Consider the following 14,203-nt stretch of genomic DNA (forward strand, 5'->3'; position numbering starts at 1 on the left):
TTTCTCCATTCCCATCCTAAAATTTATATACCATGCTACATCCATCACACTACTCGTTTCTTCTCCTCTCCTCCTCCCTCCATTACCATCCTTCCCATCTTCCCTCTCATACTCCTATACTTATCATTTCTTAAACACATCCATTCTCCTCCACATTCCTCTAAAGATAAAGATGAAAATTAAATATCACAATTGAAGTTTTAATATTAGAGAAAGTTGTTTTAAAGAGTAATAGAATTGTGAAAAGAGTCTATTTGATCTTTGTTAGAGTAGATAATGGCAATGAATCAACTAGGTGTTATATAACATTAAGACTTTTCATTAATTCCTTCAAACTATGAAAATTCTACAACTTATAATTGTACGCGGGCTAATGTCAGCCCGAGGTAGGTCCACAGGACCTACTCATATGCCTCGACTGGCCTTCTAAGACTTGATCATAACAATCTTTTAATATCTTTATCTTTCATACTTGAATAAATAATATCTATAAGAATAAATATAAAGATTATTATTTTTATATAAATCTTTGAGGTCTATTTATTATATAGTATCATTATTATTATTCATGTGGGTATAATTCTTTAATTGTAAATTTTTAGTAAGTACGAAATTCTGATAAATAATCTATATTAGTTTTGCGTTATTAATAGCTTTCGTCGGAGTATAAACTTATCTCATTTAACAAACTATTCAAAGGCGGAGGTTGAGGTATTAAGATGGAGTTTAACCTCTTGAATATAAGGATGAGAGAAGTATCTGAAGGCAAAATTTGCTTTTTATCTCTTATTACTTCTGATAAGGACTATTGATTTGCGCTTCCAATTCAAACTATTATATTATTCTCGTTGGTCGATATTAGGTCTACTGTCCGAATCATCTCGCAAGGTCGACCTGTCCAACTGCAGCTACAGAATCTACCTGGCCATTGCTACTTTTTTTTCTCTTTTTCGCCCCCAAGAGAATGCATAATAACATGTTAAAGAAAATTCTTTACCCAATACAAAAGTTGGTGAGGCCGCTGAAATGTATTTAAGACTCCTTACTTCTGTATAAGAGGAAGTCATCATATCTCAGTACACCACGCATTCATTTCCTCACGTAATCATAACAAAGCTTCGACAATCCAATCTTCTATTCCGAATACATTATCATGCCTCAACCCAGTCAAGGAACTGGTAAGGATCCATCCCAAAGGAAACGGTAAACTCACCCTATTCATACACACCAATATCTAAATACTAGCCCTCTCCCCTTTCCCATCTCCATTACGAAATCAACATTAACCGTGCCACCACAGTACGCGACTCGACCCCATTGCCTCAATGAAAAACAAAACCAATGCTCCAGCAGTAATAGCAGCCACTAAGGCTGAAAACGACGCCAAGAAATCTGAATTTGCAGGACTGCGTAAAGTGTTTGAAGTCGCAGAAGCGAACATAAAAGCTGATATAATAAAACAAGAGAGACAGAAGCTGAGAGAGAGAATTGAAAAGAATGTAGCTCATGCGCGGGCGAAACAGAACAAGGAAGAAGAAGAGCTCAGGAAGGTGAAAACAGGTGCTTCTAGTGTAGGAAAGAAACGTCCGGAGAGAACGAGTAGTACTTCCAGTACAGATAAGCCAAAGGGAAAGGGGACTGTGAAGAAGCAAGTTACGTAGATGAAAAGCCCTGCGAGAAGCATGAGTTGTGTATCTGGAAGTTTGGGAAGTTGGAGATTGGATTTCTTTTTCTTGAATCTTGGATTTAAAGTGGAATGATATATCACATCTTGAAAGTTGAGTACTCCGTTCAATGCATCTCTTTTTTACGTTATTCTCTGCTTCTTATGTTTGAGATACCTCCTGTATCTCATTTCCGAACTTTCAATGAAAGATTTGAAGTCGTTGATTATGGCCATCTAATTATCTTCCAATAACGATGGAATATTTGTTATAAGTGAGAGTGAAAGAATGAAATAGCAAGTTGCTTATTCACTTATTTGTATATCGATTTTAATCAATTTCTTAATGTGACTATTTCAAAATCACTATCAAAAACGAAGATTCATAAGTTAAACAATCAATTTTTACTTGAATTTTACTACAAAACCTTGTCTCAGATTCAATTCACAAGATTCAAGAAACGAAATCAAATCGGAAGAACATTTTTATATCCTCACACTCAAAATAATAGATTCATAAACCCATCACAACATTACCCCCCTTTCCCAAAAATCCCCAGCCCCCGCACCACCTCTCATATGCACCTCCGCCCCATCAAATCCCGAATCTCTCTCCGGCCTCAAAACCAATTGTCCAACATCTCCAGCAGACTCCTCAGCTTCCTCACTCCTCACAAAATTCTCCGCAATCCTCTCAAACCTCGCCATCGCATTCGCACGCGCACAACCCACAGCTTGGATCCCAGTTTCTCGAAACACGGCATGGTTAATCGGTTGGCGAAGTGGGGAATTTTGATATGTGATTCCTTGACGTTCGAGAGCTCGCGTGCGGAATATGTTTACGACTCTGCCTAGGCGGGGATCGTAATCTTTGTTTTCATTCTGGTTTTGGAGGGGTAAGGGGAGAAATAAGGATTTGACTTCGCCTCGCTCGTCGGAAGCGTCGTATTCTTCTGAGATATATGAAGATGAAGATGAATCCTCATACTTCCTCTCCTCTTTATCAACTACACTCACCGACCGATGAAGAATCTCCTCCTCCCCACAAAAGTCATACACCTCATCCTGCAATCCTAATCCTTCCCATCCCTCTCCTTCCCTACTCCCACCCCATCCCCCTCCACATCTTGCACCCACTCCAAACACCTCCCAAAACATTCCTTCTCACACCTCGCAAACACCTCCACATCCTCATAATCCCACACCTCACTACTCTCCTCACCCCAAGCAATATATCCGCACTCCCCGGCCTCCTCATCTCTCCATCAATACCATTTTCTAACGCGCCGGAATTTATCCAGAGAAACAGTCGATGTTGCGTTAAGGCCCATTGATCGAGTGGGGAGTCGGTGTATCCGTTTTGGTGCTGGAGATGTTTTTCATAGAGAGAGAGTTGGGTAAGAGAGGAGGTGGTCAGGATGTGTGTTGGGAAGAGGGGGATGCGGTGAGCGAGGGCGATGAGCGGCCAGGGGTTGATGCGAGGGGGTTGTAGTTGTTGTAGGGATTGAATGGGGATGGTGAGGGGAGGGATGATGGTGGGGATAGGCGATTTGCCGATTCTCGAGTCTGTGAGATCCTTCTCCTTTGGCCATTGTACTTCCCCGAGATGTCTAGGAACAATCTGGAAAAGTCCCTCATTCTCAATCTCCCCAATCTCCTCAATCTTCGCCAAATCCTCTATATTCTGATCTCGATTCCCTAAAATAGGAGTTCGTGGGGGTGCAGGTGCAGGTCCTGAAATATACATATATTCCTCATCATCCGCTTCTTCGCCCGCTGATAATTCCCGCTGTAATTCTTCTTCCTCTTTGTCATCAGAGGGTGTGTGGATATTATTAATTGTATGGCGAAAATGAAATTCGTGATAATGATACATAGTGCGGATGCTGGCTGAGGGATATGTATGTGATTGTAGAGCTTGGCATTCGAGGATATTTCTACAGCGGTGGGATTGCGGGGTTGAGAGGCGGCGAAGGATGGGAATGGGGATAGAGGGCAACAAGGGAATTGCGAAATCCCGGATGAGGGGCGTGCCTGGTGGGAGGTGAGTTGTGGTGTCTTGTACTTCTGTGAGAGCTAGATGCTCTGCTTCTGGAGAATTTTGAGCCGTGTGAGAAGCTCCAGGGACTCGATGTCGAGTGATCACTGCTCGGATTCTCGCGAGCTCTTGTGAGTTTTGATGAGAGGTAGTCGGAGACTTCTCGTCAAATTCATCATGGTCATCTCCCAAGAGACCAGTATCATTGATATACTTAATCAACTCATCAGTTGTAGGAGTTGAGAATCTGCTTGGGATGAAAGCACAGAATGGTGTAGTGGCTTCGAGGAGTTCTTGGCCTTGTGTATCATCTCCATTCAAATTCTGAAAAGAAACATTATTGTCCAACACAGAGTTAGCACTGGTATCCTTGGCTTGGTGATGCGTATCGTTAGATATAGATGCCATGTTCTTGGGATCGGGAGTTTGATAATAAATTGTAACACCATCTTCTGAATCAGAATCCGGAATAGAAGAGATGTCGAAATCTTCTTTGGTTTGTGCGAAATCGTCTTCGATATGGGAGTTAGATGTTGTGGTGAAGATTTCTGGGGGGGTGTTGGAGTTTGCTGAAGACATTGTGAGGGTTTTGAGTTTGGATGAGAAGATGGAAAGAATTTGAAAATTTAGAGTGGAAGAAAGATGAGTAAGTGTAGAGTTACACTAAGTATTCAGAAGTCTTTTGAGGGTGTGGAGATGCGGTGTTATTTGAGGTGTAGGTATTGAGAAGATGTTGTTGTTGTTTGGAAGTTGTTCAGGAGTTGTTCAGGAGTTGTTGAAGTAGTCTTATTAAAGTAATCTTATGAAAGTATCATGTAGATGAAAAAAAATATGGACTCTCTCCGTCAAGATGGAAGTTTTTAAACCATTCCGAGAAGTTCTTCATACAGCAAGTAAGTGTTTAGAGAACGCTAATATTGTAGATACGGTTCTCTACGGTTGCATGAAGAATACATTGATATTTTTTGGATCACTAGGTACGAGGAGTAGAAAGACAAGATCGGGCCGTACAGAGTGACTGCGTTCGATACGGTTGATTGTATATACGGGATGTTGTAGTCATGCTGATGGAGATCTTCGGATGAAGAGGAGGAATTGTGTGTAGTAGGGATTTGCGGTTACTTTTTTTTCAGTACTGGGTACCAGTTATCCAATTCTTTGAAGAGTGCTGTTAATAAAGCGTGTAATCTTGAGCCTCAACAGAGTCCAAAGTCATGGATATGAGACGTTGTAAATAAGAGCGTGGTATTGGGACATACCAGTTTCCTACAGGTTTGATACATTATATTGATCATTCAATTTACGAAAATGCACATATATATCCTTCTTTTGGGATAATGTTGAGTTGGCACCAGCAAGCTTAATGAAGCCATTGTAATTATATTCATTTGTGTATAAAATTAGGGATTTGCAAGGTGCTCTCACATGGTGGTTCATTTTCAGATGAATAGTATTGAAGCATGGATCTTTACTGGAATGATCAACACATATTTTATAGGTAAATTCCATACGATTTGATAAATCTTCAGACGTGAGACGTGAGCGGCGAAGAAAGAGATCGCGTAATCGTTCACTAGCCGAAAATAAGCTCGTTTGCATTGGTCACGGTTTTGGTGTTGGTAATTGAAGATAAGATCACATTATGATTTCTTAGATATATTTACAAATTATTGTTTTTTCTCAAGGATTTCATACTATTTATGCTAAAAATCATTGAAAAGATATTACTCAAATATCCGTGTTACTTGCACTTCACCAATCAAAAATCCAATCGATCCAAAGTATGAAGACCCAAAGAAAAAGACAAAAATATCAACCAAATAGAACGCAAGCCGAAAATCAAATAGCCAATCCCTAACAAACTCCCGTCTTCCTCTCAATCATCCATAGTGCAGCAACCATAACCCCTGTAGCCAGCGCCGCCATACCAAATTGCATCTCATCTTCCTCCTCCGATACGCTTCCATCAATAGAAGAAGTAGAATCCGAGATGGTACTAGAACTGACGCTTGCAACCTCATCGACACTTTCAGCAATAGCAACATGCAAGTTTTGATTTTCAGGAGTATTATTATCCTGTGCAGAGTTCTGGGTGTCTTCATCTTCCTTTGTGTCTTATTTGTCAGTGTCGGCTATATGTTTGTTGTTGTGATGAATACTACTCACTTCCTTCTATATTGGGCTGCTCCTGTGGAATTGGGTCCTTTTTATTGACTTTGGGAGATTCCGTCACGGGTGAGACTTTGCAGGGATCTTGTTGCAGTTCTGTGATTTCTTTCTCGTCCTTTTCGTCGACCTCGGGGGGAGGAGTAACTTCTGGTTCGACTTCATTTGGCTTTTTTGATTGTACCAGCTCCCCCTCATCTTTCTCGAGAATCTCATCAAGCCCCTTAGTTCTACATCCGTCTTTAATGTATTGTTGGGTTATAGCAGAATACTTTCGAATCTCATCGTCTGTTTGTTCGGCGAAATCTGAAAAGATATTTATTTCACGAGACTTATGGTTATCATGGTTGGAACCATAGCACTTTTCAGATTTGTCCTCTCTATCTCCTTTCGCAACGGCTTGTCCTTCCTTGCTATCCTGGCCCTTGTTTTCCACCTCCTCAATGATCTGTCTAGCACTCTTCCACTGACTCTCATCAGTACTAGCTTCTCTCTCCGCTAACTCCTTGAAAAGTGCCTCGAGGATCTGGATTGCCGATTTCTCATCTTCATCCTCCTCATCGCATTCGTATTCTGCTTCAGCAATAATCAATCTCGGAATTCGTTTGCGCATTTCAGTGGCACTAAGACCAGGTATCTGCTTATTGATGAAACCAGGTGTAGATTCATAGATCTCCTTTTCCTTCTTTAAAGTATCTTGGAATCCCTGCTCATAGGCTTTAGCAGAACCTTGAACTTTAGCGTAGCGTGAAAAGTATCCGGTATTCAGATCTGGAAGAGAGTTCCAGATAGTCTCGTCGTCGGCTTCGATGATTTGTTTGTTCCTAGATTGAATCTCTCCGAATCTGTCTGCGAGCTTTTGAAGATCCTCTTCGGGGCTGACAGTGAGATGTGAATATTCGACCGAGGAATTCATAAAATGATCGGAGGAACTTGCTGATTGATGTGGACCATTTAATGACTTACTCTTGAAAGATGATTCGATTCTAGGTCTAGGTCTATGTCCTAGTCTACCAGCTCTCTTTCGCGCGTGGTCGACATTAACATAGGTAGAATCTTCGATTGACTCGACTGCTTCGATTTCATCAAGTTCTTCGAATAATTCATTGAGAAGCTGGGTTGCGGGGCCTGGGAACTTTGTTTTCTTGGGACGTGGAGTTGCAAGATCAGTGGGAAGGCCAGGGGTTGAAGAAAAGATGGACATGTGACTTTGAGATACAGGCTCAGATGAAGATAATTTCTTGGATATTACTTGTGAGAGAGCAAATCCTGTGTTGAAGATGGCCTTGAGAGTGGGACCGTCTGCTTGAGACATGGTGTTTGTTTTGATTTTTGAGAATTTAGATTGGGTAAGATAATTCGTTTTTGGAATTTGTTTCAATATGATCGTTAAAAATTATCTTTGCTGGGAAGATGATGTTTGAAAGAATTTGGAATGGAGAGAAGAAGGTTTATGAGTGTTTGTGAGAATCTTTTTGTACAGGAAGTACATACTAGTAATTGTAGCTACGGTTGTACGGTTGGGAAGTTCATAGATAGAGGCTACTGCATGGCTAGGTATATTATGAATGGCTATTGAAGAGTATCAGTCCACTTAGTGTTTGCGGTAGTAGAACTGTTCAATACGGCGTGGATTTTGTGCGGCTAGATTTAGCTACGGCTGATTCACGCAAGCCAATGCAGTTTCTTCGAATCACCTGTGATAGATATGTGATTGTACCAGCTGCTGAAGATGAATGTGAAGTCTTTGAACACTTGTAGATATGCCTTGTTTGCTGTAGATATACTGCATAGTCCAGGATGTAGCTAAAAATTACTTTGACCTTCCATCGACATATTCGCTTACGATAATGTGAGTGGTTGCACCCCGTAAAAATATAATCTATGAAGCCTTTTTGGGCAAATAGTGACAAGACTAGACTTTTTAGTGCATATTACAGGTTTTGGCCGTATATAGTACAAGTACACTGCAGATTAAACATTGAGAATATGTGTCAGGTAATAAAAAATTAAATAATGTGACCAATATCACATATCTATGTGAGTACTCATCACGCTTACCTTAGGTCGAGACTAGTTAAGATTAGCTTGAACTAAGCGACCTAGAGAGATCCCTAAATGATCTATTTCTTCTTTAGCTTTTTTTATTTTAGGTTATTTGAGCTCTATCGATACGTTCTAGTTTGTGATCGTAGCAAATAACTATATAGACTAATTCTCATTGTTTCTTTTTATTTTTTTTATCGATTTATCATATAATCATCATTTACTCGAGCAATTCTATGTACCAACCAAATGATTAGTTTTTAGGGGCTATTGTGCGATTGTACAACTGTGCTACATGCGGCTAAAACTCACGATCTGTAGTGAAATACTACGATATGCACTGAAAATTGACTTTTGTTACTATTTTTACTAAAAGACGTCGTATAATCATTGAAGGTAGAAATCATGATTTGCACTTGAACAAGTCTCGCAAATCCGATTGTTCCTCAAAGTGTTGTTATTAATCGTTGAGAAAATCACAACCCGAAATGTTGTAATTAAATGGAGGAAAATGCTAGTTAAGAACAAAGGAAAACCAGCACACTACATGTAACTTGAGTGATATTTGAATATTTAAGATCGATGAGACCGTGGCCTATACAAAAATAAAGTCAGGATTGGATTCACCTTACATATTTGAAGTCTCATAGCTCATGTAACAAGTACGTTTAAATAATAGGAATAACAGTGGTTCATCAAACTTTGACAATTAACCGGTTCCCCAAATTATACCTTTTCTAGTAAGCGATAGCCCAAACTTTAAATCCCCTATCCCAGTTCAGTCATTTCCCAAGAAATATCTTTCAAACCCCCATCTACTAAATAAATCAAGCTGTCGGTTTATACACATCATCTTCCTTATCCAGATCCCCATTCGCCGGAGCCCTCCTATCGAGTACAAAATTGCGATCTTGGAACATTGAGATGACGGCTAGATACACTGTTGAGGAGAAAAAGCAAAAAAATCAGCAATTGTTAATCTTCCTTCTCATTCTCTTCTTTCCCTATTTGAAAGGAAATAAAAAGAGAGAGATAAGATGATACTTACTGAAACTTTCTGCGTTTTTTCTGGCAATATCCACTTCTACATCCTCTGCTACATGATGCCATCCATATGAATCGTCTCCGAATTGATCTTTGGCTGATGAGACGTTAGTTTCTACTTCTCCCACTCGCACTAAAATTGAAGGAAAGGGGTTATAACGAACTTAAAAATGGTCTTGTATGTGATATCTGTGGTATTCAGTTAGCATCTCCCCTCTCTTGAAGCTTCCTTTGGGAAAAAATATGTTCAAAAGTATCTCACCTCATGTAATAACAATGCGGTGAAAGTAGATGTGATGAAATCGATAGGTCTAGGATTTAAATGTACATCCGCATAATCGAAATTTTCCGGGACATCGGAGAATAGATATCGAGCCAACTTGTTTGATCTGGGATCGGCTTGTGCGTCTACTTTTTTGAAGGCGTGGTCACAGAGCTGGAGAAATAGTCAGTTGGCTAGATATAATGTTGTGAGTTAGGTGGAATTGGATGGAATGAAAAGTATTGAATATGTTCATCAGTAGTGTAATTGGAGAGCTTACTGTGATTGTTGCACGATTTGGGTTATGATTTGTCTTCGGTGTACCGGGTTGTACAGCTGGTCTGTCTTGTCCCGGATAATCAATATCTAAGATATGTAAGTATATAATCAGATAGAAAGTTTCGACATTAGAGAATCGCCAATTCGAGGAGAACTTACATGTAATGGCACTCACACCAGTATCCTTACAATAGGGTTTTGGCGTCGATAAATGATTCTCGGTATCTGAGTATTGCCTCGAATATTAGTCCTCTATTTAGGAATTGTAGATTTCATGGTAAAATGCTTACCTTTCCATCCCGTTTCTCCATCTCCCGTTTTCTGAACCCAGCGTGCATCATTATCACAATCTAATTGAAAACGTTAGAACCTGTCATAAGCGTCTTCAAAAATCAAAGAATAAAACTCACAAAACCTAAGATCAGCATTGACCTGAACCTCCTCATGTCTCATTCCCTCTAGAGCCATGAAATATTTTCTCAGTGCCAGTGCCGCCTGTCCATCTTGATCAACCCCATTATTAAAATTATGGGTATCCTGTCGAAAAAGAACATTGAACGCTCTAGTAAAATCCGGATCGCGTCTTGCATTCGTCAAGCGATCTCCTGCATTTTTTCCTACAGCTCTGAGTTCATCGAAAAGCACATCCCAGCCATGAGTACCATCCCCAGATACGGGTGTACTGTTGGGCGCTTCGAGTGGTTTTCCTGGAACACAACTTTTGTCTAGCCAGTAGGTGAGTGCTTGGGTGGTGTAGGGCAGCAGGATGATAGCAGATATGAGAGATGGGAAATGCATGTTGGGTCTTTCTGTTGAAAGAGAAAATCGAACAAATAATGGGAAAAGACAAGATGATATCTGAGTACAAAGATGCGGAAGTAGTTGGAACTTCCAAAGTCTTTATAGTATATACCCATCCATATCAACTCTCAACTAGAAGATACCGCAGCATCGCCAAGAATATTGCTCACTTGAGAAAATGAACAGTTTTCCCAACTCTTTCCAGGGTTTTAAATCAATTGAACAGATCTCCTCCAATGAATCCCTTCATCTAAAGTTTTACATACAACAAAACACCCACCAACTCAATTCCGTAGACATCGCTTTTGAAGTTTACAAATCGCTCGTAACTTGATCTATTTCCATAACACCCATCCGGCATCTAGAACTCAGCCGTCTCCCAATTCACTATCATCTCTCAATCTCATACATATCATGGCATGGAACACTCGCTCTATAATCTTGGCTGTCATCGTCAACCAAATACATACCGGCGTATCAATGAAAGTATTCAAATATCTCACAGTAAGCGATGACAAAAAACTGACTAATCCTAATCCCAACATTCCCATTCGACTGCTCTTACTTTCCCCAATCTCGTGACGTGATACCAAGAACACAAGCCCCATAGATGTCAGATCAAAGCTTGGCCTTAAGGCTGTTCATTATCAGCCCTATGCTCCAACTGAAATGCTTGTTCATCACTAGAAGATTCATTCGTTCTCGAAGCGCTGGAATGGACGCTTAAAGTTAAGCTCAGAAGTTTTTGGTCTTTGAATTTTTGAATCAACATGTTGAATTTACGAAGTGGCTTGTCAGCGTGGTTCATTTTTGCTCGTAACTTTTTGAGGTAGATTGAATAGATAATTGAAAACGTGCTTTTTGGGAGGATAGTGTCAGATTGTTTGATGTCAAGGAGGTTCTGTGGCGATGGGGATATTGAATACATCTCGGCGGAGCAACGTTTTCCTATCTGGATCTTCAGTTGCATTTAGTGATGTGAAGAATATTATATTCAGATGAAAGATATAAAGTCTCGTCCCATTCCACCTTAGCATCACCGCATCTACATCCACACATCTTCCAACCACAATTGTACCATAAAAATGCATTTCTCATATCCTCTCCTCTGTTTCCTCTTTCTTGACATAACCACCGCCCACCAAATACCCTACTCATTCCGGACCCACAAGCGACAAAATGGACCCGACAATGCAGACTTACAAGTCAACATCCACCCCGAGGCCGCCAAAGCTCTCTCCGCATTTCTCAAACTCGACACTACCTTAGACAGTTGCGGAGTCGACCTTCCTTCTCTCGAACAGCCTGGGGAACCCGAAATTCCCGTCGATATCAACAAGCGAGTAAATCCCATGAGCGGCAAACAACTCATCAGATGTCTTCACGGAATTGGAAAAGCCGTTGTTCCCGCCTTCTCAACCGGGCATATTCTCGAACCCATGGTGAAATTCGTCAAAGATATACAAGTCAATCTCGATTTTATCACATACAAAGATCCTGAGATCCAACGAGAAGCTAGTGATCTCTTGTTATATGGAGCTGATTCTCTCCATCAGATGATTCCATCTTTATCGTTTGACAACGCAAATAAACTTCTCCAAGCCGTGTTTGCAGCTGAATATGCAAGGGTTGTTGATCAAGTGGAGAACTTGGCTCTCTTTTCTCTTGCGAATAGGCTTTTGGAGAAACAGTCTGATAAGGATACTTGTCCCAAAACGACTACTGGTGATGAACATGGAATGGTTGGTAAGTGATTAATATCATACACAAGCGAAATTATCCCGAGATCTAATCACAATTGTATAGATTGTCCTAATCCTCTATGCGATGGGAAAGATGGCGTTTGCACACGACCCATTGCATTCCATGGCTGTCCCTGCAGTGACTTCGTCTGTCCCACCGAAGACGACATTCCATATTGCGATAAATGCGGAGGAGATGATCTCAAAAGCAAATGCAGGGTAAGTATTTCTGATTCATCAAGCCACTCAATACTAACTTACAATCCAGGGACTACCCGACAAAGGACAAAAATACAAAGGATGCGAATGCATGGTGACCGAAACATCTTCCCCCTGGACCTCCACCAACCACGCATTCTACGACTTGCAGCGCTTCATCGGAAAGCCCGCAGCCCAAGAACCCGTTCTAGAATGTTCCTCTTCCAAATCCAAATTCGCAAACTGGGAAGCTGCAATGTCAGCCATGGGAGATTTCTGTCGGGACCCAAAACGTCTACACTCCGACGTCGCCAGCGCCGATGAATTAAAGAATGGAAAAGTAATCAATGCCCACTACAACAACGGCGTCTACGATGAAATGGACGTGCGAATCACCTGGTACCAAAATGATCGCATTGACGAAACTGGCTGTCGCAAATTCTTCACCGCCATCATCGACGGCTGCGATATCAATGAGAACGACAAACACGGGGGTTCCTACACCTATCGACAATCAGGAAACGCGAATAAAATTCTCATCGCAGAAATCCTTCCGTCCGGCTCCCTCCGCAAATCCGAACCCCGTTGTCCCGATCAAAACGGTCACTACTCCGCTCCACGCGACGACGATAATTCCGGAGGCGTGACCGTCAACTCCGCCATCGCGCAATGGTGCAGCGATAACCACGGTAAACGAATCGACTGGTTAGTATCGGAGGATATATCCTGGCGTTTTCCGATTAATAATCTCCAAGTCCCAGATCGCAGTTCCTTCTGGCTGCGTGCGAACATGAATGATGAGTGTAATCCGATTCATGGTGCACACCCTACGAAAGAAGCTACATTTGATAAGGATCAATGTATCCAAGCCCTACACGATGGAATGAATCAATGTGATGATAAAAAAACACGCACACATGGTCATACCACCGAAAGTAACTGTGTAGACTATAGTATTATTCTCAGCGGGATCACGCGTTCTGGAGGTACACCCTGGGCCACAACTCCTTCCTTCCCGCCCCCGAGTTCGAGCCCGATCTCGCAGATAAAGATACCGCACCATCCTGCGCTAACGGACAAGCCGGACGGCCCCTTTCCTCAACCGATATCGATGCCGCGATTGATGGCTTCTGTACGAATGGGGCTGAGATAAAAGGATATGGTAAACATGGGGAAAACATGTATGATTTTCCCGCGGAAGGACAACCGCAGTTTTACAATAATGATTTGTATAAGATGCATTTGACGATGGGGGCTGAGACGGTGGAGAATGGAGGACCGGTACCGTATAAGAATATGAAGTGGTGTGGGTAAGTTATTTATCCTTCCTTTCTTTACTGGTTATAGAAGGATTTTTATTGACGATTAAAATAGGGGATATGATTGGAAAATGGGCCGAGATGATTGTCTTTATGCTTTGAGAAGAATCTATCAGGATTGTGCAGATGCGAAGAGGATTCAAGGAGGTACTTATACTTATCGATGTGTGAGATATAAGTCATGGCATATTAACACACGAGATTCATAAGAGGGAGTTGAGAAAAATAGCGAGATGGTGAGAGGTTTTACCCCTGAATTGAAGCGAGGAAGAGCTGGAAAGACAGATAGAGTGTGAAGAGGATAGCTACAAATTGTAATATTACATATGATTAATAAAGATATTTCTAAACATGAATAGAGCTATCATTCAAAGATTCTTTATTCCTATGAGGTCTGGCTCTCTTCACTAGATATTAGTTTGTATAGGTTGGATCAGATATAAGAAGAGGAATCAATCCAGTTCTTTTCCTTTATGAAAGATCATTTATTATCGGAAGGATAGATTCCCCACTTCCTTCAGAATCACTCATTAATTAGACTAGTATTTTAATCTACTCATTATTCCTGTGAATTTGTAAATATTATTTCTTATGAGTATATACAACGATTTTAATCGAATGGTTATAATGTTACGGTTGAAATTG

At 41.0% G+C, this 14,203-nt stretch overlaps 6 protein-coding genes across 6 annotated transcripts; 2 read left to right on the forward strand and 4 right to left on the reverse strand.

The window, feature by feature from the left end:
* Window positions 1-1,153: 1,153 nt before the first annotated feature.
* Bfra_012041 (uncharacterized protein) lies at window positions 1,154-1,661 on the forward strand (the record flags this gene model as incomplete). Its single annotated transcript, XM_037342362.1, has 2 exons — window positions 1,154-1,203; window positions 1,301-1,661. The coding sequence occupies 2 exons, from the start codon at window positions 1,154-1,156 to the stop codon at window positions 1,659-1,661; spliced, it is 411 nt and encodes a 136-aa protein (XP_037187659.1).
* A 527-nt stretch (window positions 1,662-2,188) lies between these two features.
* Bfra_012042 (uncharacterized protein) lies at window positions 2,189-4,280 on the reverse strand (the record flags this gene model as incomplete). The annotated part of the gene is made up of 2 exons (XM_037342363.1): window positions 2,189-2,728; window positions 2,886-4,280. The coding sequence occupies 2 exons, from the start codon at window positions 4,278-4,280 to the stop codon at window positions 2,189-2,191; spliced, it is 1,935 nt and encodes a 644-aa protein (XP_037187660.1).
* A 1,275-nt stretch (window positions 4,281-5,555) lies between these two features.
* On the reverse strand, window positions 5,556-7,182 carry Bfra_012043 (uncharacterized protein; the record flags this gene model as incomplete). Its single annotated transcript, XM_037342364.1, has 2 exons — window positions 5,556-5,815; window positions 5,868-7,182. The coding sequence occupies 2 exons, from the start codon at window positions 7,180-7,182 to the stop codon at window positions 5,556-5,558; spliced, it is 1,575 nt and encodes a 524-aa protein (XP_037187661.1).
* Window positions 7,183-8,740: 1,558 nt separating this feature from the next.
* On the reverse strand, window positions 8,741-10,296 carry Bfra_012044 (uncharacterized protein; the record flags this gene model as incomplete). Its single annotated transcript, XM_037342365.1, has 8 exons — window positions 8,741-8,853; window positions 8,962-9,054; window positions 9,122-9,146; window positions 9,220-9,393; window positions 9,500-9,585; window positions 9,658-9,723; window positions 9,789-9,848; window positions 9,909-10,296. 8 exons carry the CDS (start codon window positions 10,294-10,296, stop codon window positions 8,741-8,743), a joined length of 1,005 nt encoding a protein of 334 aa, XP_037187662.1.
* A 135-nt stretch (window positions 10,297-10,431) lies between these two features.
* Bfra_012045 (uncharacterized protein) lies at window positions 10,432-10,660 on the reverse strand (the record flags this gene model as incomplete). The annotated part of the gene is made up of 2 exons (XM_037342366.1): window positions 10,432-10,543; window positions 10,566-10,660. The coding sequence occupies 2 exons, from the start codon at window positions 10,658-10,660 to the stop codon at window positions 10,432-10,434; spliced, it is 207 nt and encodes a 68-aa protein (XP_037187663.1).
* Window positions 10,661-11,384: 724 nt separating this feature from the next.
* Bfra_012046 (uncharacterized protein) lies at window positions 11,385-13,767 on the forward strand (the record flags this gene model as incomplete). Its single annotated transcript, XM_037342367.1, has 5 exons — window positions 11,385-12,045; window positions 12,106-12,260; window positions 12,310-13,225; window positions 13,285-13,549; window positions 13,614-13,767. The coding sequence occupies 5 exons, from the start codon at window positions 11,385-11,387 to the stop codon at window positions 13,765-13,767; spliced, it is 2,151 nt and encodes a 716-aa protein (XP_037187664.1).
* Between the last annotated feature and the right edge of the window lie 436 nt (window positions 13,768-14,203).

Source organism: Botrytis fragariae, assembly GCF_013461495.1.
Source record: "Botrytis fragariae strain BVB16 chromosome Unknown tig00000260, whole genome shotgun sequence".
NCBI lineage: Eukaryota > Fungi > Ascomycota > Leotiomycetes > Helotiales > Sclerotiniaceae > Botrytis > Botrytis fragariae.